We start from the raw sequence: 26,909 nt of genomic DNA, 5'->3' as shown, positions 1-26,909 counted from the left end.
CTCCCACACTGAAGGCTGCCCACCTCCCTGGGCAACCCATCCCAATGCCTGACCGCTCTCTCTGAGCAGAAACGCCTCCTCATTTCCCACCTGAACCTCCCCTGATGCAACGTGAGCCCACACCTCACACAACACCCCTTCCCCTCCTAGGACGTTTATTCCTGGCAGGAGGCGTAGCTCCCGCATCCCAACACCCAACCCCACCCTAACTTTTCCCTTTCCCCTCGCTTTACCCCTCAGCCCCCTCTCCACAGGGTGCGGGAGCCGCCATCCCCGCTCCCCCCCCCCGCGGTTATCGCCCCGTGCCCGGCAGGGGGCGCTGCGCGGCCGCCGCCATCGCCGCCGCCCGGCGCTGGGTGGCTGCGCTGGGGCCGAGCGGGGCCGGCTGCGGCGCGGCCTCCGTGGCACGGGGCAGGGTCCCGGAGCTCGGGGTTTGGGGCTGAGCTGAGCTGAGGTGAACTGAGCGGAGCGGCTGCCGGCGGCGCCATGGGGAAGCGGGACAACCGCGTGGTGAGTGCGAGCCGCGGGGAGCAGCGGCCGGCGGGCCGCGGGGCTCGGGCGGGGCCGCAGCGCTGCGGCGGGGCCCGCTCCGGGGGGGGGAGGCACCGGCGGCCTCCGAGGGCTCGCAGGGAGCCGGGAAGGTCTCGGGGAGCCCCCAGGACGCCCCCGGGCCGGGGGGGGGAGGCGCAGGCCGCCGTGTTGTCAGCTGGGTGGGCGGGCGGTGGCGGCGCGGGCCTGGCCTCGGTAGAAACGCGGCCTCGCTCGTCCCTCCCTCTCCTCAAAACTTGTTCCCACCGGGGAGCCGTGCACCTCAGGCTCACCTTTTCTTTAGGCCCGACTGTACAATTAATGAGTTTTATGGTGAAAAAAAGAAGTGGCGAGACTTTTGTTCCCCCCCCCCCCCTTTTCTTTGTTTCTAGTACGTGCTGCGAGTTTGCCGTCAGCTCTGTGCAGGCAGGCGTCTGCTCCCCTCGCTGGAGCAGCGAGGGAGAGACGAGATGGGCACGAACACCCCCAGGTGGCTAACGGGGGGCCTTTGGCTACCGTACCGGGGTGCCAAAATAACGGGAGGAGGGCTGACAGCGTTAGGGCTGCAAGGCCTGGCCTGTGCCTGAAACGCATTGCCCTCTTGGAATGCTTAGGGGTGTATTTGGGTGTCCATTTATTCTTAATTTTTTCAGTGGTACAATGGGGAGGCACCTACCAATGCCAGCAAATCTCTATGTTCCTACGAAATAATAAAGCATAATAAAGGTTCATTGCACAATGATGGCTGGTAGCACAGGCAACTTATGATATAGGGCTCCTTGCTTCTCTTGTGTGATTGTAGAGCTTTCCACCTGTTAACTTCATTCCCACAGCCCTTCCCAAATCATTTTGACCCTTTGGAGAAGAAAAAGAAGTTGTTGTTTTTTTGTTTTGTTTTGTTTTACACCATCTGCAGGATACTTGCAAGGCAGTAATAGATTGCATTGCTTGCCCATAGAGCCCCAGCCAACTGTAGGTGCCCTGTGCTTTTCATGAGCACGAAAGCTATAAAACATCTTTTAATAACTGCTCGAGCAAACTGCCAGAAGAAGAAAATGGATGTGCAGACAAGCTCTTTTCTTTGTGGAGGGTGTATTTCTGTACACTCTCTGGCTAGTGAAATTCAGTTTGGCAAGGTAGTGTGAATACTTCTAAGAAATGTTTATTGGCAAAGTAATTATTCATAAATAAACTTGCTTGAACTCATTGGAACATTTTAAGGCGTACATTTCCAAATTGTGGGATATAGAGCAGTATTCAGTCATTATGCTGCTGGAAAGTGAAAAGAAAGAGTGCCACTGAATGGAGGAAGCTTGCTAGCTATCTATCAGGAATCAATTTGAGGAAGTAGAAAAGCAGAATTTGGCAGTTGTAGCTTCTTCTGCAGGTAGAGAGATTTGTTTTCGTTTCGGGTTAGTTCGGGTAAGAAACCAGCTAGTTTTTATTTAAGAACAGCAAGAAAATCTTTTTAGGAGTAATAATTATGTAAGAAGCTAGAGCTTTCAGATACAAATTCCTGAATGGTACCCAAACAGAGTTGACTCAGTTTGCTCATTGTAGTAAGCCAAGTCATGAATTAAAGTTGTCCTCTTTTCTACTGTTTCCAGTGCACTGAAATTATCGTTGTTTAATGAAAACAGTGTTCAAACACCACTTTCCTGCATAGCTAAAGGAACTCCTTTTCAACTCAGGAGAAGCTGAATTCAAGTGCAAGATTTCTTCTCATTCATTGATTTGGGATACAATAAAACTCATGAGTTAAAAATGTGAATACACATCTTCAAGTGCTCTAACTACTTGAGTGCACACATCCACCTGGCTGCAAAAGAAGGTGCTGAGCTGAGATTAACTCCATTTAAATGGGCAAATGTTAGCATTTATTGGCCCACGTTAGTTAAACTTTTTGTGTGAATTTAAAAAAAAAAAAAAAATCATCCCCCCCAAGAAGTGGCAGCAAATATCATCCTTAGAGTTGCAAACTTGAGTAAAACAGGGCCTGCTTGAAAGGGTCTCAGACTGAGCAACTAAAGCTGGTCGTTATTTTGACTATTTTTTTTTTTTTATCATCTCCAAACTGTGGACAGTAAGGGCAGTTCGTCTTAGGTTTTGCAAAAGTAATTGTGAAGCACTGGGATGCCACAGTGATAAAAGCCCAGGAGACAAGGGGAGATAGGTACTTTCACTTCACACGAACAAAATATTTTCAGCATAATAAAAATTGAGTAATTGTCAGTTAGCTTAGATTTATTTCATTTATGGCTGAGACGGTGTATGGATTTTAACAGGTGAACTTAGAAATAAGGTTTTAAGAGTGAATGTGGAGAGAATGTGTGGGTCTGAAGGATGGAATACCTCATAAAATTGATAATTTTTTGTTGTTGAAATACTCCTCAGTCTTAGAAGTTTCATATTTGCATAATTGTAGCTGAGCACCACCACCACTTGTTTCGGTGTTACAGCAAGGGTCTTGTGGGGTGTCATCATTTCATCCAGAATGTATTGAATCTGTTATCATCAATTTTGAGCAGAACTTTAAAGGCCTAAGTATCAGCTGTCCCAGAGAGTAAGGGCTGAAATAAAATCACACTTTCCATATCCTGAGAAATCATGATTGCTGAAATATTCTATGCTGTACTCAGTTTGCAAAATCATTGCGCAGAGAGGGGAATTACTGTAAAGAACATGTTCTTTTGGTGGATGAGATCATTCTATCACAGCATAACTCCAATTGAAAGCTCTTTCCAGGGTTTTTCTGTCAGGCTGAATCAGCCTGATTTAGTTAAATACTGTATTTTTAGAAACAGGTCAGAATTGTTTTTCAGCGAATGAGAAAAAGGTTGTGCGAAGAGTGACAAGGATAGATTTTGGTAACAGTGTAGCTGATGAATTTTGTATTTCTTCTTGTTTCATATTCAAGGCTTATATGAATCCCATAGCTATGGCCAGAGCACGAGGTCCTGCCCAAAATTCAGGACCAACAATACAAGACTACTTGAACAGGCCAAGACCAACATGGTAAGTGTCAATACTTGTCTGCCTGTTTGACCTACTGAGTGCAAGATTTGTTCTCTGTTATTGAGATGACATAGTTAGCCTACCTCCTCCCCAGAATACACAATAATACATTTTGAAAGGTTCCTTGGCTCTGGCCAAGATGTTCTTTTCTAAATATGTATTCCATCTCCTCTTTTAAAAACATTATTTCATTTTGAAATATGTATTTCTCATTTGTCTTTAAATGTTTTGGCTACAGTTTCTCAGGAGAGGAAAATGTTGGTTATCTTACCTCTTTCACAAATACTAATCCCTAAAGCCTGCAGGTGTAGGCAATCTTAAAACTTAATCTCCAGAAAAAGATTTTGCTAGTTTATTCTTAGAACGTAGTCTACCATACCCAACAAAATTACTTGAAGATATTATCAACAACTTGTTTTACATTCAGTCCATTTTACCTCCTCTCACAATAAATTAGAGCACAATTTACCTAATTGCAAAGTTAGCCTTAGATCCTTCAGAGGGATTTAGCTACTGTACTGAAATTATAACATTAGGTTACCATACTCATAACATCTAAGGTGCTTTCATTCTTTTTTCTGTTGGAAGTTCAGCCAAAGCTAAACTTCAAAAAAAAAAAAACTTCAAAAAGTTAGATACTTTAGAAGGTATTTTTAATTGTGAAAATACAACAACTCTGATCTATTATCCTTTTTATGTAGGGAAGAAGTGAAAGAACAACTAGAAAAGAAAAAGAAAGGATCCAGGGCTTTGGCTGAGTTTGAAGAAAAGATGAACGAGGTTGGTAATGTTGTTAGGATGTTAATATTCAATCCGTCTTACATGCTGGTTTTCCTACCTTATCATTAACACCACCATGTACACATAACATTTCACTTCACACAACCTTGTAATGAGTGAATATTCAACACAAACAAAATAAAACATTAAGGTTACCCCTTAACCAAGGAAGAGCTACTTGTGATTTAGAGAAACACTATTTAAGAAGTTTTGAGAAATACTTCTGAAGAAAATATGAACTTTATAAATCTTAATATAGCCAGACAAATACGTATGTTTACATTAGCAAGTAAGACTCGTTCATTTCCTAGTATGATAAACTAAAGTCTGTTGTGCTAATCTTCAGTTGTTTAAGGTCACACAATCCAAACATATTGGAAGGAGGTGTATTACTGGAAACAGCCTCCTTTCTTTAACAAGGAGTGTACATGTGGTACTGATACAGGAGAAGGCACAAAGAACGGCCTTGAATATCTAAATAGGCCTATATAACACTTCTTTCTCATCCTAAATTGATTACATGCTGTGCTGATTCCCTTCTTTGGAGCTATTCTCATACTTGTGTTCAGTATACAACTGGAGATCAGCATGCTGTGAGAAGGTTTCATGTATAACTCTTGTTGTATATGTCAGAAGAAATTAGTTATATATCAGTTAAACACTTCTCTTCCCTTGAATTCTGTTGTTTTGGGATAAGCTTTGAGCAGTAGTCGTCATCAATGCATGAGAGTTTCTGGTTGAAGTAGATAGTGTTCCTCCTCTGTTACTGAAAGGGCATGACACTTGTGCTTATTACACCTTTTTGCCTAAGAAGTTATGCCAGTATTTGGAGGGTCGTAGAATATCCAGGTTGGAAAAGACCTCTCAGATCATCTGGTCCAACCTTTAACCTAGCACTGCCAAGTCCACCATTAAACCATGCCACTAAGCACTACATATGCATGTTTCTTGAAGACTTCTAGGGATTGTGACTCAACTACTTCCTGGGGCAGCCTGTTCCAATACTTAACAACCCTTTCAGTGAAGAAATTTTTCCTGATATCCAACTTAGACCTCCTCTGCGGCAGCTTAAGGCCATTTCCTCTTGTCTTTCTCCCCCCAGTCAAGCCTACACACTTTGAAACTTACTTCTGCCTTTTCTTCTTTGCCAAGATCAGAATTCAAATTTAGAGTTTTCCTCCAATCTGGTTTTGCTAGACACAAAGTGTTGTCAAAGATGACTTGTCCTGCTTTATTTCCTGGGTCAGCAGGATCAGCTACACCAACAGACTCACGAACAATCGCCTTTGCAGCTAACCAGTGTTTAAGGTGAAAGTGTACAGGTCATTTAATACATGTAAAGAAAGATCCTTCACTTGTCATACCCTGATCATTATGTTAGAATAAATCCTTCTGATCAATACAGAGGTCATGGTCTGTATCCAGCTCCCAAAATTCGCAATAGATAACATAGAAATGTTCATACAAGAAATACTCTGTCAGATGGTTAATATGACTTTCAGAGATCACTTGTTTAGTGCTTTGTGAGTTTTAGCTTGCTGAGTTTGATTTAGTGTTTTATCATGTCCTTTTCCTGCCTTTTCCTTTCCTTTATTATAAAATAATAGACAGTGGCATGGTTAGAAGGTAGCAGCCTTTCATCATGGCAGGAAGGGTAGGGAAGAGTAGTGTAGGAAGAGTTGCAGGGAATCACAAAGTGGCCATGAGTTCTTCCTAAAGCTCTTAAGCACAAATCTCTCAACAACAGAAAAGGTTACAAGTCTGTGAATGAGGTGCCATTTACTGACAGATGTTGTTCTTTTATGTACCTCAAAAAAAAAGAAAAAAAAAAAAACCACAAGTTTATACTTAAAAACTTAAAAAGCATAAGTTTATACTTATGAGAGAATGACTGCCTAAGAAAGCACTGGCTGTTGTCAAAAATTCTTCAGGTAGCTCCAGGTAGCTGTTAAATCAAAGTACCCAACCTGCTGCAATACCCTGTAGATTCTGCCTTGGATCATGGCAACACGTTACATGCAGCACTGTAATGGCTAAGCTGCCACGTCCTTCAACAGCACTGTTTAGCTAATTCACAGGATGCTGACTCAGGGTTCTGTGTATCATATTGCATTGCACGTGTATAATCCTACTTAATTCCTAATATTTCTTTCCCTTCTTCACAAAATGTGGGTTATCATTGTTCTGCCAATACAATACCAGTACAGTTTAATTGGAAGGAAAGGAAGAATCAGAATAATAAGAATAAAGAAAGCACATCTCTGACACGGGAAGCAGGAATAGCAGATTGAAGCTAGCAGGCTTAATATGATGGGGTGTTAGATGTTTCAGAGCTCTTAAAAGAGGGATTTCAGGTAGAGACCTAGATCTAGAGAGCTTGTGAGGGGTGGAAAAGAAGGAATCAAAGGAAACCTCAAATCAAATCATTAAAATAAATCAAATCATTAGAATTCAATATTCTAATCATTGTTGAAGCTGACAAGGCCCAGAACAGACACAAGATAGAGACATCCATGCATTGAGTAGTGGCCAGCAGAATTTTTCTGGAAATTTTATTTCCACTGATTTTAAAATTTAGACAAAACACACGTATTTCTGGTAGGTTGTCCCACATTGCTGAAGTGCTCTAACAAGAACTATGATACAAAGCCACAAGTAGCAAAATTGATGACCTTAAACCCAAATAACTTGACCATAAAGGTGAGAACTAAGATGATAATTGGATGAATATTAATTTTTTGTAGCATCAAATGCATCATAGCCTTGGTTAATACTATATGTTGTTTATTTTCTGTGGGTTTTATGGAAACTATAACTTCAGGTAAAGAAAAGGATTTTGAAAAAGGTTTTTGAAAAATGCTGTTGGAAGTAATGGCTATGTCACTGTTTTTGTTTGGGTTTGTTTTCAGAATTGGAAGAAAGAACTGGAAAAACACAGGGAGAAATTACTGGGTGGAAATGAGAGTTCCTCCAAAAAGAAGGAGGTAAGTTATTTTCAGTTTAATACAGTTTGGAACTGGTTTTGTCATCAGTGCTGGCAACGCAAAATGCCATAAATAGCTTTTAAAAGCCAGCATTAAATTACATAAACCTAAATGTGCAACAAAAGAATATGATGCCAAAATAACATTCATTCTCTTCTATTTTTAAGAAAAAGAAAAAAGAAAAGAAGAAATCTAGTAGGGTGAGCAAAATTTTCAGTTTTCTGAACTTTTTTGCTTTGGGATTGTTCCTATTTGTCACTTAAGTTGTCTTGGAAAGAGGGGTATGGCTTTAACTTTGAATTTGAATGTTAAATCACCTGTTTTTTTCTTTAAGAGAGGTAGATTATTCTATTCTATTCTATTCTATTCTATTCTATTCTATTCTATTCTATTCTATTCTATTCTATTCTATTCTATTCTATTCTATTCTATTCTATTCTATTCTATTCTATTCTATTCTATTCTTCAAGGAGAACTTTATTTCTGGTTAAAGAAATGTGGGTGGGGCGGGAATGCATCAAATATACATTATCACATGAAAAATATTAGAAGTCACTTTTTACAGTTTAAGAAAATCTATGAGACCATGTTCTTGGAAGTAAAATTTTATTGATAATACTTTGCAAATGAAGAGATTATAGAGGTGTTTGGATGGACTTTTACTTACTTACTGGACAAAATGCTGCATCTCACAAGCTTCACTTTTTGTTGTGTTTGGTCAAGTTGTCTTCATCTTCCTCTTCTTCATCAAGTTCTGATTCTTCCAGCAGTGAATCTGATTCAGAAGATGAGGTAAGAACTAAATTACCAGAATCTAACATGTTTTGTATTTTGCATTACTATTGTTCTCAGCATGCTGGGGGGTTAATTGAAGAGTTTAATTGAGGAGTTGTGTTTTTTCTTGGCTGTTAAGAGAATTCCTCCATCTTTCGTGGAGGAGGTATGTGGGATTTCTGTTTTGAATATGGAAGATGTGACTGAAAATGAGTAAACAGTTTGCCAGATCACTGAAATGGTGGCCAATATTTGTTGTTGCATACTATTTACTGACTTGGTCAGTAGTTACACTTACAACAGTGATACTGTAGTTCATTATAGAATGAAGGTAAGTACTGGTAGACTGCACGTGTTAATCTGTTTTATCTTTTGAACCTGAGATTTATTGCAAAACTATTTACTGGAAACCAGACTAATGCACAGCAATACTCTGAATTCACTGTCGATTAAAACTGGGTAGTTTTACATACTTTTTGGAAGAGACACTTCTTGTCTGAAGATACTGTTTGGACCTAGTACAGCGTCAGCAGTTCTGAATTATCAAATTTGTTAACAGAACTAAGGTCTTTGATCAAGAAATAGAACGTTAGTGTTGGCTTCTTTCTGTGAAAGCTTGCAAAGTATTGCAAACGCTGCAGATGCTGAAAGAACTTCCTTATGCAGTCTTTTTTGACGTATGTGAACCAGTATTACCAGATAATAAGCAAACAAAAAAAATGACTAACATGGGATTAGGCAGCAGTCAGAACGAGGCTTTCAGGCTATCCTTTCTAGAAAAAGAAAAAAAAAAAAGTAATGTATCACACCGTTAGGAAATGAATTGCACTGTGGCATATATTTTTTATGTCAAAGAATATTTCATATGAAAAAATGGATTAAATACCAGCCCACTCTTTTTCATGAGATTTACTTAACACAGGTTTTGGCAATATACTTTAGCAATTGATGGATAGCTTGGCTTGCATAAAACTAGTCAGTTTTGATGCATTTGGAACATACGATAATATCAATTTTTGTTACATATCTGTTCAAGAAATTATTCATTAACAGTATAAATTCTGGCTGGCTGGTTTGTAATCTGGATCCGTTCCTGTGTTAACACTGAATTGTATCCTTTTTCAGTAGAATACCCCTATCTAATCACAGCAGTGCAAGTATACTATTTTTACTAGTTCAGAAAAAATCTTTGTTAGAGCTAATCTGGATCTATAGGACACATCTAAATGATAAACAGAATCTGGAGAACCTGAATTTTACAGTAGTTTAATCTTTTTTCAATACAGAAGAGTGATGAATTTCCTCCACTAAAGGAATCAATGGTAGCATACTTTATTCCTCAAAAGAACATGATAATATGTAGGAATTTGGTGTTCCCTATTCTTTACATTTAATGTAAGTCTTTAATAGCTAGTGAAAATAAATTCAAGGTTGTCTTTTTTTTTTTTTTTCCTAAAATATTTGTGGATAGGATAAGAAGCAAGGGAAGAAAAAAAGGAAAAAGAAGTATCGCTCCTCACGGAAATCTTCAACAAGCTCAACTTCTGAATCTGAGTCAGACAGCAAGGTAAATAGCACATGTTACTCTCAGGAAGTTTTCCTGATCTGTGTTATAAAGACAAACGTTTCTGACTTTTGCATTTCCTAATTTTTATCTTCTGTATTCAAAGTTGTGCTTTCTTACTGTAGCTGAGCTGTGCTTGTATCTTCCAGATGTGATCAGGAATGTATCTATCTACTGTCCACGTCTGGCAGAAAATATTTGATCTTTAGAAAATAAACATTATACCATCAATTTTTATCTATTTTTCTGAATTCAAACATATGCAGCTTTTGTGCTGCTCTATTTACTTTTAATACTACATTAACACTTCAAAAAATTAAAATGTTCTGTGATGTTCTTGTCAATATGCTGTTTAATTGAACACCATCTGTGAAAATACAGATACTGCAGGGCCAGAATACTGCCTTTCCAATAAGTATCTGTGGACTGAGTAGTAGTTATAAAATATTAATATTAAATTAAATTAAATGTTTTTTTATACTTGAAAGAAGGTAGACCAATGTACAAGCACAGGCTTACTGAATGAACAAAAAAGTGGAGAAGATACACCAGGCAGTCTGTTCTTTTAGCATTTTTCTGTGTTAGTGGACAGTAATTGTTTTTCTTTCTACTTAGGACAGCACAAAAAAGAAGAGGTCAAAGGAAGATCATGAAAAAGAGAAGGTATAGTTTTATTTTTGAAATATGTGCATCGGAACATCATTTTACATACATAATAGATTTCTCTTTTTTTTCCCCTTTCCAATTTTTTTAATTGTATGCTCCAATTTACGCCTATTGAAATCTCTTGTCCAAAACTAGATAATCAGAAGGTATTCAGTTGCCCCAAAGTTGAGATAGACTTTTAGGTGGGTTCAACTCCTGTTTTAGTAATTGCTGTCAGTGGAAACTGTTGGATCTGTTTTTGTCATGAAGCTAAATGAAGAAAGTACCTAATCTGCTGTAGTAGATTGTGGCATTCTAGTATTTGGGATTTATCTTTAACAGTCATGTTGAGCTAAAAATGCATACAATATTTCCATGGCATGCCTGGTAGGATACTGGTTTGATACTGCCAATTAAGTAACAAAAAGCAGAAGGTATTTTTATCTAAATGTAGTCATAATTATATATCTTCTAATGTCAGCTTTGAAAAATTACAGAGAATTTTTTACTAGCTTAAGCAAAATTATTATTTCTGTTCTTGGAGCATGAAATCACACCTTCCTTCCTCATACCTCACCCATTTTGTACACACATCCGAGGACTTCCCTTCTTCAATTATGTTGAATGCAAATAATCTCATTGAATGAAATTTTAATTACTCCTGTGTGTAAGCTAATAGCTTTCAGTGTCTATCCTAGTCTTTTTTTTCCAGTAACTTATATTACCACGTTGGTCTCGGCTACACACAACCACATTGGGTTTGATGTATAAAATCTCCATTGCACAAGGCAAATGTGTTGTTTTTTTTCCCCTTTCTCTGCTTCTATTTCACCACCAACCCCTTGTGAGTATCTTCTCTTCAAAGAGCAAGTCCTTACTATAGCCCCTTAATCTTGGTTAAGGCGTATTGCTACTTTCACACCTCTTCTGAAAGTAGAATGCTTTGGGGGGCTAGAGATTTTCCTGATCTGAAGACACCCTCTCAGATGGGCTACATTATCTGTATTTTTCATAACTACTTTTAGGAAAGGATGATGGTACCTATAATATACTAAATAGGATTGTTGAGATGTGTGATTTCACCATTGAAAAAGATGATTAAGAAGAATTTTTACAGTTTCTGGCTTTAGAAATGGAATGGAAGAAAGTAGCTTCAATGAGTGGAATGGGAGAAAGTAGCCTGGTCCAGAGCAAAGCTGGTCTAAGAAAGGGGAAGAAAAAAAACAGTTTGTTGGAGTAAGCTCATGCACCATCTAAATTATGAGCACTTGATATTTTTTTTTAAGACTGCTCTTTAAATATACTGGAATTACCTATATAAAGTGTTGAAGGTATAGCTGGTGGGGACAGGTTAGACACAGGTAGGATGGAGCTGCTTTTATCAACAAACAAGCAAGACTCTGAAGCTGCAGTGTTTGCACATATTGTGACATCTTCAATTTACTCAGTACTATTTTAAAATGGTGAAACGTTTTATTTTAAAATGCTTGCTCTTTCACATGTCTTTATTTAAAATAAGATGCTATAGTATGCTATTATTCTGTCACTCTTAAAAAGTTGCTCTATTCTGGTAACGAAATCAATGCACATAAAATGATTTTATTTCCACTAAAAGCATTTTAACAGTAGGGTAATTTGCTGATGATGAGTAATTAGTTTAATGCATACAGCATTTGAAAATATTTTATAACTTAGAAATACTATTTCAATAGAATTCTAAGGGGAAGTTTCATGAAATCTGAAGGGCTTAACTTTACTCACCAATACTTTATATAGGATGGCAAAAATCACCACAGAAAAAGGAAGAAGGCAGATCGTGGTGACGGACCTTTATCATCAGAATCCTTATCAGAATCAGATCAGACAGAGGAGGTCAGTATGAAAGCTGATTTTCAGCTTACTGATACACATGAGTAAATAAATAGCTTAGATTTAATATATTATTAAAACTGTTCTGCTCAGTACAGTTGACTTTAAGAGTGCAGCATGTTCAAAGTTATATTTTTCTCTATATAAAAACTTACAGTTAAGATCTGTTTAGTGCAACTCCGACCACCTACAGGTTATTCTGAATTAATTTTCTTGAAACTTTGCAAGTTGTCATGGATACTTTAGAATTTAATAAATTGAGTCTAAGCAGTGGGATATGCTTCAGAAGATTTCTGTCTAATATTAGAGTACAGCCAAGAAAAATTCCAAGATTGCTGCCTTTTCCATTGAATTAAAAAAATGTTGGACATAATAATTGTACTCTCAACCTTGTGTATACAGGATTTGTATTTCAGGATTTGAATTCCTGTAGAATTACAAAATTTGAAAAGGTTCCAATGTGATGTTTTTTTCATTAAGAATTTCTACCAAGTTTTTAGCTTCATATTTTTACCTGTACATCTTTGCTGGCTTCTTGTTCTGCTGTATTTTAATAGCAGAATGTTCCCACATCAGATTTTTATGCTTATTCCAGAATCTAACATAGTCACTGTTTCTTCAGTGGTTACTGTTCATCATGTTCTGTCACTGTTGTGCCATCACTCATTTATATGCAACAAAAGCTCAAACTTTCATATAAAATGGCACTTCCAAAGCTATTATCCCATTACATTCAATTTTATTTTTTTTAGGTGCAAGCAAAAAAGAAGAAAAGCAATGAGGAAAAAGAGAAAGCAACAGCAAGTATCCTTCCTACTCATAGTGTGGTTTTAGGATATAAATATTCTGTACTTGGTTAATTTACAATTTCACATTTTTCAGTAACACAAATGTTTTATAGAAAAAGTCATGTGAATCTAAATTCATCATTTCTCTCTTTATCTGCTGAAGTCACTTTTTCAGCTGTGTAGTTAGGGGAAAAAATTGTGACTATTTTACATTTTTAGATATGTGTGAATTGAGATTTATTTAAGTTTTATTGCATTAAGTCAAAATATGTTTTACTCTGTACCAAACTAAAAGAAACACTAATTTCTGTACAATAAGAGGTGGTGTGGCAGTTTGCCATGTAGACATCAAGGCTGTTCCTTTGTCAGAGTATTGTGTAGGATTTATTCCTCGGTAAACTTCTTCTGCCAGGCCATGAAATGAGCCTCAGGACCCAATCTCTGCATCATCATAATACTAATATTTACTACACTGTAAATATTACAACTTCTTATAAATCTGTAATCATCCTAGTTATTCTCACATATATAAGATGTCAAACACTGTATTCTCTCAGAAATCTATGAAGCATTGAAAAATCATTTAAAAGTTGAGGAAATACAATAGTGATGGTGCTGAGAGGTGTGAAATAGCCAGACCATGATGGAGATAAATTGAAAACTGCTCATAATAGTACAAATTATTGGATAAAATATGAACTTTCTTTTCATGGTTTCTTAATAGCCTTTTATATAAATCTCTTCTGAAATGTCATAGGTTCTTACAGAAACATCTTTTGAAATGTCTTTGTAGAACTGTGCTTTCTGTACTGTCATTTTTCATTAGTGGAATTTAATAGATGGTGATTTTCTCATAACTTCCATTTTATTTTTTAGGACAAAGCAAAAAAGAGAAAGAAGCACAAGAAGCATGGTAAAAAGAAGAAAAAGAAGGTTGCTGGTTCAAATTCAGATTCAGAATAGTATTTAAAAAGCAAGACTATCAACAGAAGTGCAATGACTAAAGGAAACTTAAACTGTGAAATGATGACAAACTTTACCAAACTGCATGAGTTTTCCTGTGTTCTAGAAATATTCCTAATCTTTCAGTAGCCAGCCACATGCAGCTGTGCTGGGAAAGACCATTGTTATTGCCTGCTGCTTAATACATGAGGTACAACTTTTATAAAATCCCAATAAGCAGTATTAGATATTTGAAACAATATGAGGTGGTAGTCCAGCTGAGATGTAAAATATTGGAAAATAAGAGTTAAACTTTTTAGATACTGAAAGTAGTGTTTTAAAGCATTAGTAATAGTCTTTATTTGTAAATCAGGACAAATAAAATCCCAAGTTCATCTTGTAGGTTTATATTATACATAAACAATTACAAGCTGGTGTCTGCGAGTGGCATTTACAAAATGGAAAATTAATGATAACATTTAAAATGCTGCCTTTGTAGTAATGTTTATCATCTGCCCCATTACCATCTTTATGCTTTTGAGAAAGGGAATGCTACCGTTTTGGCTAACTGAATAGGGTGCCTTTGCCTTTGATCCTTGCAAATCTCTGCTATTTTAAATCCATGCAGCATCTCTGATCCTAGGGAGAGCAGAACTATTGTCAGCAGTTCTGGGCTTCTAAGCATGTGCTTCTGCATTAAGCAAGAGCAATGACATTTTGCAGTATAACTGACATTCAAAGCCAGAAGACTTTACCTCTGCTTCTTTGCAATAGCGATTGTTCTGTGCTAGTAAATATGCATATTTCGTTTAATACAGTTTTGGTTTAGTTGAACACTTCTTGCAAACACTGGTAGCTTTTTTCCTTTGCATTATCTTTAGAGTTGTTTTGCATGATTTGTACCCTTTTTTTAAATTAATGAAAATGCAGGTAATCATTTGTTGTAACCAGTTTATGAATTATGTTCCACAAGCAGAGTTTCATGTATGTATTTAGTTATAGTTAAGTTCATTGCTGTGTTTAAGTGCACACTTGCTGAAGATATTTAGCATGTAAAAAGCAGGGTTTTGATACCATAACAGCTTCATATTGAAGCTGATTTTACTCTAAGCAAGTTCAGTGGCAGACCTGTTATGTGATGCATCTTGTTAAGATTAAAAACAAAAAAATACTGCCAGAATCTCATTAAAGATACTGTTTAAACAGTTTGTATTTATATTTTTGTACTTGAGGGCTACAGAATGTTGACCTAAATCATAAAGCTGTTTTACTTTAAATTAGTTGCTTTAGAAATTGAAAACACGCTTTTATAAATTAAATGTGCACGCATGAAAACACAAGCAACCATTTGATTTTAGTTTTTACATGAAATTCTCATTATTAGCTTCCACAAGTACCCATTGCTGGGCCTGCTTTTCTTAGTCTTTAACAACTGCCCACCTATCCTGAATGGTCAACTAGAGATTATTTTAATGGTCCACTGCACAGGTGCTAACTTCTAACTTATCTCTGTTACATACAACATTTCAAATATTTTATTGCCAAGAATTTTAAGACCTTTGTTAATGGATAATTAGTCTGCAAATTGTAACTAAAAACTGGGGGAGAAAGATGATTTAGCATTGACATTCAACAGTGAAATTGACTTTTCTAGTAAGTTCTTGGAAAAATACAAGTCTTGAATTGCAGCAGTGTCCTTCTAAAATATGCTAAATATTTTGATCAAGTATTTTATACTGCTGGGTTTGATGCTACTGATTCTAGACCCTGTTTTGACAGTGAGGATAAAATAAAGGCAGTGAATAATAGGGGGTTGGTTTGCAGTTTTTGTTTTGTTTTTGTTTTAAGTTGTGACATTGCAGTTTTGGTAAAAGAACTTGTAATGAACCATATCATAAATGCTCTGCTCTGCGTGATACCTTTTTTGACTTTTACGCAACTACCTGCAACAGAAAGAAATAAAAAATGGGAATGAGGGCCCCAGTCTTCCAAATACATATGCCGCTATGTCATTTTAATTGTCTGAATATAACTACTTGTTCTTGTCAACTGTGTGCTTCAAATACCGTTGCAAAGCTTTGGTAGTGGTGTAGTTACTTATGGAGCTACAGGCTTTGTCGGTTCACAGCAAAGCTGCTTTCATGTCCACAGTGAAATGTTTCAGTTTTCAATACATTAGACAACCACATTGAGACTGCTCTTGCATCTTTTTTTCTTGAAGGAAGAGTAAAGTCTGGTCGCAACATCTCCGCTTTCTTGATTTGTATACAGTGAATGTATCTGAGAAGGTAATGTTGGTTTCTAGCGGAGGCAGAGCACTTCATTTGTTAGTTCTCCATTTAACTTGTAGTCAACAGTGCTGTGGAAAGAGACCTGTACTGGTGTGGTGGGGATGTTGAGGAGGGAGACTCGGAATGGGCCAGCATTCGGCATGGCCTGAAATCTAAACCTTTTCAGTAGAGAGCAGAGAAATGAAGCTTAAATGGCATGGCACCAGCCAACCTGGATGAATATTTTAAGTTTGAGCCGTGGGGAAAAATATGGGGGGGGGAGGTTGCCCTGTATTGAAAGGGGTCAGCAGGTGCGGCTTTATGAGAAGGCAGCCCAGGCTATGATACCAGTGTGCAGTATTAAAATATTTGAAGTATTAAAACACACGTATTCTGAAAGTCGATAGCTGCTTCGTTTTGGTGTCTCTTGACCCACACCATCGCTGCGGGGCTGGTGGCTGGAGGCGATGAGAGGAACGCGGCCACCTCCTGCCGCCCCCCTTCTCCTGTCAGCGCCCCCGACCCTGCGGTTACGGTGCTGAGGGCTGGACGCCCGCGGGCCCTGCCGACCCTGGCCGGCTGGAGGCAGCGCTGCCAGCCTTCCTCGCCGCCCTGTCCTGCGGAGACAGGCGCTGAGGCGGTCCCGCAGCCGTGCGCCGAAGCCCAGCCCTCCGCCATGTCGGGCCGAGGGCCGCCCCGCCCGCGTTGCCAGGGGAGCGCCTGCCGCCATGAGCGCCAAGCGGCTGCAGCAGCAGGTGGAGGCGCTGAGCCGCTCGGCCAGGCACTGTGAGTGTCGGGGCGTTTGCTGCCCCTCGGCAGCCCCCCAGTTGTCCCCCCTTAGCTTCTAGTCCCCCGAGGGTCGCTTGGTGACTTTATGCGCTCCCATCCCTTAGGAGCAGCAAATGGCGGGTTGGGGGCGGTTTGAGCATCGCCAGCACCCCGTGGATGCCTGAGGTGGCTGGGAGCTGTGGCTTTCCTGGACACGCCGCCGTTTAACAGCTTAGGGTATAAAATGTGCTTTCTTGTTTCGGCTCGGCAGTTAATAAAAGTGAGGTGGAATGCCTCATCAAGCTCTTCGACACGTTGGTGACCATGTCCAGCGACCGGTTTGGTGCAGTCGGCTTCGATCGCAACATGTTCAGGGATACCCTGCACAGGACGTTCGGCATGACGGATGACATGGTTATGGACAGAGGTGAGATCAGTAGGCTCAAAAAGGTTGTACAACTTTCATTTTTAGTCCTTGGGCAGCTGTTTTTGAATAGTGATCTCTAAAACAGTGCCCTTGAAGACTTTGCAGGTTATATTAAACTAATTCCCATCTGGTTTTTGATTCCTACAAGAATAGCGGATCCCTATAGCCAAGAAAACACCACTGATCACTGTCAAAGTTGACAACAGAAAAGTTTTATGTGGGCTGTTGCCACAATAGTTCCAAGTAGTTGCCCAGTGTGAGTTTAGTTAGCAGGGAGATAGAAGGTCTGAAGAACCCATACAGAAGGGAAAAAAGTACACGGTAGACCAAATGAGCATGCCTGGACAAAATAGTGCTATCACACCCATGAAGAGCCATGTACAAGTGCTGCTGAGTAAAGTGTACCTTTAAGTACACTATGTACCTTAAGTGTACATAGAGTAGTTTTCCTGTGGTTTAGGATAGCTCACGCTCTTGTACAAGGGAGATCTGCCAGAAAGGCAGCTGGGGTGCTAGCATTTGGATGCTTATAGCACAGTCACCATTAGTGTCGTGACAGAAGAGGGCAGCGTGGTGTCATTCACCTCTTTCCTGCTGTGATCCACCAAGGAGTTAGTCATTGCAGCTGGTGGATGGATGGCTCTGTCTTAGAATTGAAGTCCCAGAAAAGTACTCCGCTAGCGTGGATAACTTCTGAAACAGAGGTGCTCTGAACGACGCTGGAGATACTAGTCAGGCAGTAGAGGGCAATGAGAGTGATAAATACTTGAAAACACAGAGATTAATGAAATGAGGGCCTTATTTGCAGTTGATGAATGATCTCTGATGTATAGGTGTCCAGAAGAAGATGTGAAGAAGGCATGAGACTGTCATTCTTTTTGATCTCAGGTCTCCAAAAGAGACCCCTTGGTTCAACTTTTTCCAGCTCTTTAACAGGGGAGTGTTTAAATGAAAGCACCATTTTATGCAAAAAATCATGTTTCTTGGAAAATGCACTACAGGGACACATTCTTAATATTTTAATGCTTACAAGGGGTTGATTTCAGTTTGCAAAAGGAAGGTTTTTTTTTCCAGTTCTGTTGGCTCTCCATGTAAAGGAGTAATTAATCCTCTGTATGCAAATAAGCCTTAATGTAAGGCATATTGGTTTATTTGTGTTTTGTCTGCATGGAAGCATGCTTCCTGTAGTTATTAAAGTCTGTAAAGTAACAGATCAAAGAAAATACATTATCCCAGCAGGATTCTGGAGTGAAAGATCAGTAGACAGAGTGGTGAAATCCTCTTTATTGTTATGGCTTAGAAAGATTTGAGAAGGGTATTTGTACCTTGCTGAAAGCAGAAAACCATTAAAAAAAAAAAAAAAGTTTTTATATATTTTAACTGAATTTAAGTTTTTTTTTTTTTTCTTTCTTTCTTTGTATTTTCCTATTATTATAAATTTAAAATGTATCTAATACACTTCCCAGTGTTCCGCACTTTCGATAGAGATAATGATAGCTGCATCAGTGTGGAGGAATGGGTGGAAGGCTTATCAGTATTTCTTCGGGGGACATTGGAAGAAAGGATTAAATGTAAGGTTTATCTGCATGATAATATTTAGTAGTTATCATAGAATTTATGACTATTAAATTACACATCACTTCCACTATAATTTGTTAGCTACTCAAAAAGAATTTAGTAATTGAAGAGTTTTGAGTTTTCTTCTGTCAAGCTCAATAAAAACTGAGTTCTGAAATAGTTTCTCTGAGACAGAGATTATTCTGTGTAAACAGCAACCTTATGTTGTTGCTGACAAAGAAAAGCTTGTTCTATTATATAGTTTTGAGAGAATATATGTTTTTGTATTCACACACAAAATCAGAAGTAAACAGATGTAGGACGAGGGTGGTGTTGGCTGAGTAACAGTCTCCTCAGGCCAGCTGAGATCTGTGCCAGCATTCATTTACTTGCCCAATGGGGGGCACAGCAGCAGTTGGATTAATTCTAGCAGTTCTTCAGCTTGGAAGCAGAGATGGAAAAACTGTGAATCTGTTTGCAAGATGGTCTTGAGGACTTCCAGAGTAATGATGGAGAAAGAAGATAGAGGGAAAAAAATGCAAGAACCCTAGAATTTTAAGATTTAAAAAAAAAAAAAAAAAAAAAAAAAAAAAAAAGGACTGGAGGTGGGAGGGAAGTATAATAGAAAAAAGATGACAGCATTTATTTCCATAGTTCCCTGGCTGCAGCATCAGCCTTATGATAATGTCATCATAAGGCATTGCTTTGGAAGGTGGCCTGGGATGTCACCCCGCTAGGAACAACCACAGGCTATAAAATATGCAGCCTTGTTGTAAGCACTCTAGGATACACTGCCATGTGGTGGTACGCAGTGTTGTTTGTCCTAAGTGTATGCTAGTACAATTTTTGCCCTTAGACAAAGTCTTTGCCTGGAAAAAAAATAATAATCTGTGTCTCAAAACTGAAAAACTTTTGTTTGTTTTTTAAATAAGTTTTGTGAAGGATAGTAAAATTTGTTATGGTCCTAGATTTCTGATTTTAAGGAGGCAGAAGCAATTAAAATAGAAATTAGGCAGATACTCATACAGGAAATATTCCATTGTAGAGATTTTCTCTTTGCATTTAGAGATGCTTCAGTTGTTTTTTCCATGCCTGTACAACTCATTTTTTCCCTGTACTTTTCCAAACCAGTTTCTGAAATAAGTAGGATACACTGGAAGATAGACTTCTAAACCAAAACCTCATTTATATTCTAAAAAACTACTCTTAGAGATGTTAAGATCTGTAAGTTAGTACAGTCTCTACAAACCAAACGTTATTTATTATATATCTGAGCAGAAATAGATTTTAACTATAATGGGTAAGTAGGCAGTAATAGACCAGTATCACATGTGATACATACATTTCATATAGAAATTGTATATGCTCAAGATATATGCTGTAATACATACAGTTCCTGTTTTCTGTCTGTAGGCAACAGCTTTAATGATGTGTGATATAGTTGGTATGAACTTTAAATTGATTTATCTTTTGAAAAGACTGTTTTGAGGTTTATGACCTGAATGGTGATGGATACATTTCAAGAGAGGAGATGTTTCAGATGCTGAAAAACAGCCTACTCAAGCAGCCATCAGAAGAAGATCCTGATGAGGGAATTAAGGACTTGGTAGACATAGCACTGAAGAAAATGGCAAGTACTTTCTCATTGTGATACTTGAGCATCTTCAACCATTCAGACCTTAAGACCTATCTGCTTTACAGTGGGATTCTGAGCCATGGAGTAAATTACGTACTTATGATAAACAAGTCTAGTAAGGAAGGCTAGAATTATAATCCAAATCTAATGAGTCCCAGTCCAGTGTCCTCACACAAAACAATTAATTTATTATGTGAACATATTATAAATGATATGTAAAAACTTGCACTTGTAACTGCACATGCACATGTGCATGGTCAAAAGAAAAGCCCAATCAAAAACAGAAAATTAAGAAGCATAATCTGTATTTATTCCTGCATTAGGCATCTCTAGTAACATTATTATTAATTACATTTGTATTTTATCAATTGAGCATGTAATGTCTGTGCTCAGTTGATATACTCTATTACAATTGTAACGTCAAGGGTTATTCATATAGCACCTGTCTTCCTGTGATTACTCTAGGATATCTGAATCAGCCAGAGGCTATTTCACCATTTTCTTCAAAACAAAGAATAAAACTTCCCCTCCAATGGTGTTGTTCAAAACATCTTGCTTAAAACCAGATCTCCAATCCCAAATCCTTTTATTTAACCCCATTTTTTCATTTCTCACACTCACCCCTGTTGGACAGCCTCAGCTGAAAGGTCCCTCTTAGCTTTAGTTCTTGACAGTGCTGAGTCTGTCTCATGCAGAATATGAGATGACAGCAATTACTCATCTTTGGAGCACCTACATGCTCAGCTTCCTACAGGTTGCATCCAAAATGAATGTCACTACATTCTGGGTAGTTGGTAAGTAGATTACAAGAAGTCCAAGCCCAAGGAATAACCCTCTAGACCTAATGAAATATTCATACAAGTAGGAAAATACCATAAACTAATCATGTCCATAATCCTATTTCAGCTTTTCCATGAGAACTTCAGAAAGCTCCGATACATGTTGGAAGGTCCAGGTCTGATTTGGCTGCTAGGCAGTTACCTTAGTAGGATATTACTGCCTACCTCAAATAACTACACAATTAATTATTAAATAACAAGAAAGGCATTTGTGGAATCCATCACTCAAAGAACAAAAAACTGCTCATTGACCAGTGCCTGTAGGTACAACTGCATTGTGATTAAGGATATATTCAGTCCCGTGATAGATTTTCATACTTAAAGGTATTTGTAGAGGACATGCTCATGGTAGAAACGTAGAGCATACTCAAGCAATTCTCCATTTCTTTTAAGCAGACAGGGGCGGGCTGTCCTGTTCAGGACATTTTATCCTCCTCCTATATACCTCTTTTTAAGTGTCCTACTTTTATTTATCCCAGTGCATCTGTGGTTGAGATTTGTCTGTGAGATTCTCAGTTCAAGCTCTTCCCGTGTTGGAAGTTTTGCCTTCTCTGGAATTCTGTTAGCAAAGCCATAAGAGATGGTTGAGCTTGCTCCATCTTTTATGGTTTAGGTATAGGCTAATTACACAGATCTTGTCTGAGCAGAGATTGATGTCCCAGTGGGACATCAATTTTTGCATATACTCGAAAAAAAAAATAATCCATTTGAATAAAACATCAGTTAAACAAAAAGAAAATTACTACAAGTAATCATCCTTTGCTAAAGAGTTCTCCTTTTGTAGGACTATGATCATGATGGCAAGCTTTCTTTTGCGGACTTTGAAAAAGCTGTGAAAGATGATAATCTTCTCTTAGAAGCCTTTGGACCATGTCTGCCAGACATAAAGGTACGCCAGCCTTGGGTTTAAAAATATGTGCAAATAACTTCTCTATTAAGCAGCTGTACATATCATGGTATTCACTGTCATTACATGAGGTCTGCTGAATTCAGCTGATAAATGCTTCAGCTGTGAGATGCACATGTGCTGAGTTCACATCTGCCTTTCACAGGACAGATGTTTCCTGATACAGTAAAACTTTGGCACCAGAGAATGTAAAAAACACACACTGTTACTTGACACTTGTGTCTTCTGGGACAACAACATAATGAGTGATTCTCAGTAAGCATCCTCCCAGGCTAAGAAAATGAGACTATTCTCTTGGAAGAGTTTATCTGAAACCTCTTCAGGAACGCAGGTTTCATTTTTCTTTCTTCAGCGCTACTGGCACCACTGCCATCAATGTTTTGGGAGAGACTGGTAGCTTTTTGAAAAAAAGCGTATTGGGGGTGTCATCTCAGACTGCAGCAGTGGTATTCTTAAGCCCAGGTGGATGAAATATAGCAATATATCTATTTCAATTTAAGGATTTTTTTCCCCCCATAAGATGGTAATTTAGGACATGCTTATTTACTCAGTAAGTCAAACCGATGAGACCATTTCTAATCTATAGAAGTATTTTTTTCACTTATCTATCGTTATCCTATTTAACTGCATTACATTTTTAAATACCAACAGTCATAGAGATGGAAAACAGGATTTTGAAATACGTGCAATAATTCACAGAAACAGAAAAGTTCTGTGAAACTGTTGAAAACAAGGCAAGCTTTTATCTGCTGGAAACCTGTGTTTTCCTTTCCTGCCAGCTCACCTACCAGCTAGGCTGGACAGGAGGAAGTCATAGCCCTGACTGCATGCTGAGTTATCTCAGGTCACCTGCAAAGCAGCTGTGTTCAAAGTGCCAGATTCCTTCTGGCAGGCAAGTTTTAGTGACCCAGAGTCAGTACTTTGATTTCTTTTTTACACCAATGAGAAGCTTTAGAAACAGCTTCTGAATCAAATTTACGTTCACTAATTAGAACAGAAAAATAACTTACTTTTTGTCAAAGTTGGTGATAAACCAGGTATTAAGTTCAGGCCAGTCGTGACAACAGGTGGAAGACTGAGCCTGATTCTTGCTTCCACTCTTTGCATCTTCTGCTCTACACCCTACCCAACTGTTGCCTTTTTACTAGGTCTCTAGTTTTGTAGATAAAAAGACAATTTATGTATTCTTACATACCCCCAAACCAATGAAAAGAAGCATTACATGAAGAAAGCTTGAAATTTTAATCAACTGAAAACATTTCTTTTATTCTCTTTTTTAATTAAAAAAAAATAACAGGGCAGCTTGGCATTTGAAAAGAAAACCTTCAAGGGAAATCGTAAACTGTAACACCACGTGGAATAGTGTTACAAGAATTCTCTTCTTCACGGTATAGTAAAAATAAAAACAACGCAAAACTAGTGGTTTCAATATTGCTTTATTGTAAAAAAATATTGAATAAATAGAATTTGCTTATATTAAACTGCCTGACCACATTTATTTTATTATGAGGTACACAGGAAAAGATTGCTACAGTATCATACTGCTTTATTCATTCCAGAAAATATAAACTGATACAGTTTTTAATAGGGAATTGCTTGGAAATGCAATATAAGTTACTTTTTTACATTAAAAAATAAAATATTTTAAATTATATCCTTTATAAAAGGCTGTAGAAAGATGCTGCTAGCAGTATCTATATTCTTCTTCTCTGCTTTACAAGTGGCTTGGCAGAACTATTGTCTGGCTTTTCCACAGGTGTTCTTGAAACAGACTCTGCCACCTAAATTGGGAAAAAAAAAAAGATTTCGAGTAAACTGTAAACATTCTTTTCTAATAATGCCAGTTTTAGAGTAAGGCTGTGTCTCTAATATTGGAGTACGGGGAGGCTATGTTATTAGAATCACACTTGTGTTGACTTTTCCTGTAGAAAAGGGGGAAAAGTAACACCAAAGGCAGTACTAAACACAGCAGAGCTAAAACTCTCAGAAGATACCAAGTGTTGGCAATACCTTTAAAAACAACCAAAAAAAAAACCAACACATTGAACCACACATACAAATTGATTTCAGATGCTCAGTGATAGTTATTTTATCATCCCTCTCGATACCAGAGGTGTTCCAGTTTAAGGTTTGCTACACTTTTTGGACTTGGGTATTTGGGAAGAAAAGGGAAAGGATAGGGACAACGTGTTTTGGCAAACAGTTTAGAAATAGACTTCTTAAAAGTCTGTGTTTGAAAATGAGAAATCAGAACTCTAAGAATCCATACCTCTTTCAGTTTATTTCGAATTAACGTGGCTGAAGTATTCAAGGAATCATCATCCATATCCACCTTAGGTATTTCTGGTAGCTGCGGGCCAATGATGACTTCAGTATTATCTGTATTTGCTTCAATGAGGGCAAATTTGTTACTTTCTTCTCTCTTCCTCTTACGTTCCTGCAGGTGAGTTGTACGAGGCATAAACCTGCCAATCCCACTGTCAGCTATAGCTGTTCTTTGCCGAATTAAAGGCACAGGAGGACCGTGCCCTCCTGGGGGTACGTTTCGAGTTAGCGATGTGCTCTGACCACAGTACGCAGAAGTTTCAGCACAGTGGCTGTCATACTGGGGGAGTGTCAACAGGCTCTGATTCTGACTCCCAGAAGGACATCCCATGTTCTGGGATACCCCATGAGAACCTGGAAAGCAGGACGGATCCCAGTCGCTAGTTGCACATGATCCTGAGGTACTCCACTGACGGCAGTGTGCAGGGTCGGTCTTCTTAGGCCCCTCAATCTTCTTTAACACAAAGCAATCTTTAAAACAAAGAAACAAAGTAGCTTCACTATTTTAGGTCACTATTAGTTCCAGCATTTAATTACAACACAAACAATAGCAGTGATACTTCATTCCCTGTAAACAATCTGTGATTCTTCTTTCTTAAGTGGCACCTTCAGAAATAACCTCTTGCAATGATATCAAAATGCATAAGCACAAGAAAGAAGAAGCCCGTGCCTGGCACTTGGCTTATTTTAAGCCTGCCCAGTCTTTAGTGCTGCTTGGGAACTCCACAGCACAATTGCGTAACCCATTCTTCCCATTCTTCCAGTGCCAAAATGCAAGCCAGAAAAGTTCGTGGTTTTTGGTTTTTTGCCTTTTTTAAAGCTTCTGGTATTATCACCTTCCTTAGAAAAAATATTTCTAGATATGCCTGAAAAAGTTGGAACAAGGGTAGAAAAGTGATCCTAAGTTTTCTGGCACTGCTTGAGATTTCTGATAACATTTTCAAAAGAAAAGAAGGAAACAAGATTTTAAGCTTATGCATTATGCTTACGGATTTTTTTATTTTTTGTATCAACTAGAACCCAAAAGTTGCTTTCACAAAGATGGATACCTAGAAATAATTCAAAGATGTCTCCATTCTGCTGCAAGCATACTTTAAATGCATCTTTTAAAAAAGCTAAATACAAAGCATTTCCTTTAACGGGCAGTTTTGCTTTTACCACAACTCACTCGCCACTGAAATGAGACATTAAAGTTCTATAAGAAACTGAAATACAAACCTCTTTGGTTTGTTGCTTTTGCTATGTACTTTCTTCTGTCCTGCAACTTCTCCCTAGTTTCTTGGACTGTTTCAAATTCCGGAGCGTAGCACACATGCAGCAAACTCCCAAAGAAACTTCGTTCATCCATTTTTTTCTTGGCCACCCTGGAGTGAGTTAAACCGTATTGGCAAAACTGAGAATTTTACTTCAACTCTCTAGAATCTAAATGAAGAGGGGGTAAAAAAATTAACAAGAGGCAGATATTGCTCCACACCATACCTTGCGCACTGGACTTTTTGGAATTTTATAAGATAAACTTCAGTAAACTGCTCGGCTGGATATTCATCCAGAGCGTGATACTCCTCAATGGCACCATATAACGCGAATTGCTCCACTAGTTCCTTCATAACACCTAAGGCCGGGACTCCTTGGATTAGCAAGTAACGAGACTCCAGGTTGATAGTGTAAACCTGGAAGAAGTAAGAGCATTGCAGAGCGTTCACATTGTTGCTTTACTGCAAAAATAGTGACTCAAGGGATTTATGTATGTCCCCAAATCCCGTCAGGACGCTGCCCATCCCCCTGTACAACGTTTTGACCCTTGTCCGGTCACTCAGGACTCGGGGGAGGCCCGCGGCACCGCCTCACCCCCTCACCGCCTCCCCGGCCCGGTTCGGGCCCCACCTTCACGGCCCGCGGCCGCCGCCCCTCGCGGTACTTGGCGCGGGAGCCGCAGGCCGCCAGCTGCTCGTGGTGCCGGCACGCGCCGCCCGGCCCGGTACCGGTACCGGGCCCGGTGCCGCTGCCGCCCCCCGCCGCCGCCATCTTCTCGCCGCCCGGGCCGGGCCCGGTACCGGCGCCGCTGCCGGCCGCCATCTTGCCGCTTCAGCCGCCCGCCCAAGCGCGCAGCCAATCAGGCGGCGAGCACAGCGGGCGCTCTCCTCTCGTTGGTCCTCCCCCAGGGCGGGACTTGCCGCCGACCATAGGAGCCGCGGCGCTCGACGGAGGAGCCAATCAGAGGAAGGCAACGCGCGCACGCCGCGCCCCGATTGGCCGGCGGCTGGCCGTACCATTATCCCGGGGGCGGGGGG

The 26,909-nt window shown here is 39.1% G+C and overlaps 3 protein-coding genes across 3 annotated transcripts; 2 read left to right on the top strand and 1 right to left on the bottom strand.

Annotated features, from left to right (window-relative positions):
• Window positions 1-344: 344 nt before the first annotated feature.
• FAM133B (family with sequence similarity 133 member B) lies at window positions 345-15,793 on the top strand. Its single transcript, XM_032182180.1, has 11 exons — window positions 345-510; window positions 3,446-3,543; window positions 4,245-4,323; window positions 7,233-7,307; window positions 7,475-7,507; window positions 8,031-8,099; window positions 9,553-9,648; window positions 10,261-10,308; window positions 12,067-12,162; window positions 12,912-12,959; window positions 13,824-15,793. Exons 1-11 carry the CDS (start codon window positions 487-489, stop codon window positions 13,908-13,910), a joined length of 753 nt encoding a protein of 250 aa, XP_032038071.1. The 5' UTR covers window positions 345-486; the 3' UTR covers window positions 13,911-15,793.
• Window positions 15,794-16,887: 1,094 nt separating this feature from the next.
• EFCAB1 (EF-hand calcium binding domain 1) lies at window positions 16,888-23,708 on the top strand. The gene is made up of 6 exons (XM_032182048.1): window positions 16,888-16,945; window positions 17,199-17,354; window positions 18,821-18,925; window positions 20,390-20,541; window positions 22,171-22,275; window positions 23,591-23,708. The coding sequence occupies exons 1-6, from the start codon at window positions 16,888-16,890 to the stop codon at window positions 23,639-23,641; spliced, it is 627 nt and encodes a 208-aa protein (XP_032037939.1). The 3' UTR covers window positions 23,642-23,708.
• A 66-nt stretch (window positions 23,709-23,774) lies between these two features.
• On the bottom strand, window positions 23,775-26,694 carry RBM48 (RNA binding motif protein 48). The gene is made up of 5 exons (XM_032180591.1): window positions 26,537-26,694; window positions 26,098-26,328; window positions 25,837-25,982; window positions 24,563-25,089; window positions 23,775-24,074 (listed from the first exon to the last, which is right to left on the bottom strand). Exons 1-5 carry the CDS (start codon window positions 26,692-26,694, stop codon window positions 23,988-23,990), a joined length of 1,149 nt encoding a protein of 382 aa, XP_032036482.1. The 3' UTR covers window positions 23,775-23,987.
• Window positions 26,695-26,909: the final 215 nt, after the last annotated feature.

The sequence above is a fragment of the Aythya fuligula genome, chromosome 2 (genome assembly GCF_009819795.1).
Source record: "Aythya fuligula isolate bAytFul2 chromosome 2, bAytFul2.pri, whole genome shotgun sequence".
NCBI classification, from domain to species: domain Eukaryota; kingdom Metazoa; phylum Chordata; class Aves; order Anseriformes; family Anatidae; genus Aythya; species Aythya fuligula.
This window is presented reverse-complemented; position numbering and strand designations above follow the sequence as displayed.

Coding starts and splice junctions, on each gene's coding strand:
- RBM48 (XM_032180591.1), bottom strand. CDS start 26,694: ATGGCGGCCGGCAGCGGCGCCGGTACCGGGCCCGGCCCGGGCGGCGAG. Junction 25,983..26,097: donor CAAAAAGTCCAGTGCGCAAG/GTATGGTGTGGA, acceptor AACTCACTCCAG/GGTGGCCAAGAAAAAAATGG. Junction 25,090..25,836: donor AAAAGCAACAAACCAAAGAG/GTTTGTATTTCA, acceptor TTTGTTTTAAAG/ATTGCTTTGTGTTAAAGAAG.
- EFCAB1 (XM_032182048.1), top strand. CDS start 16,888: ATGAGCGCCAAGCGGCTGCAGCAGCAGGTGGAGGCGCTGAGCCGCTCG. Junction 17,355..18,820: donor TGACATGGTTATGGACAGAG/GTGAGATCAGTA, acceptor TACACTTCCCAG/TGTTCCGCACTTTCGATAGA. Junction 22,276..23,590: donor CATGTCTGCCAGACATAAAG/GTACGCCAGCCT, acceptor AAAAAATAACAG/GGCAGCTTGGCATTTGAAAA.
- FAM133B (XM_032182180.1), top strand. CDS start 487: ATGGGGAAGCGGGACAACCGCGTG. Junction 4,324..7,232: donor TTGAAGAAAAGATGAACGAG/GTTGGTAATGTT, acceptor GTTTGTTTTCAG/AATTGGAAGAAAGAACTGGA. Junction 12,960..13,823: donor AGGAAAAAGAGAAAGCAACA/GCAAGTATCCTT, acceptor TTTATTTTTTAG/GACAAAGCAAAAAAGAGAAA.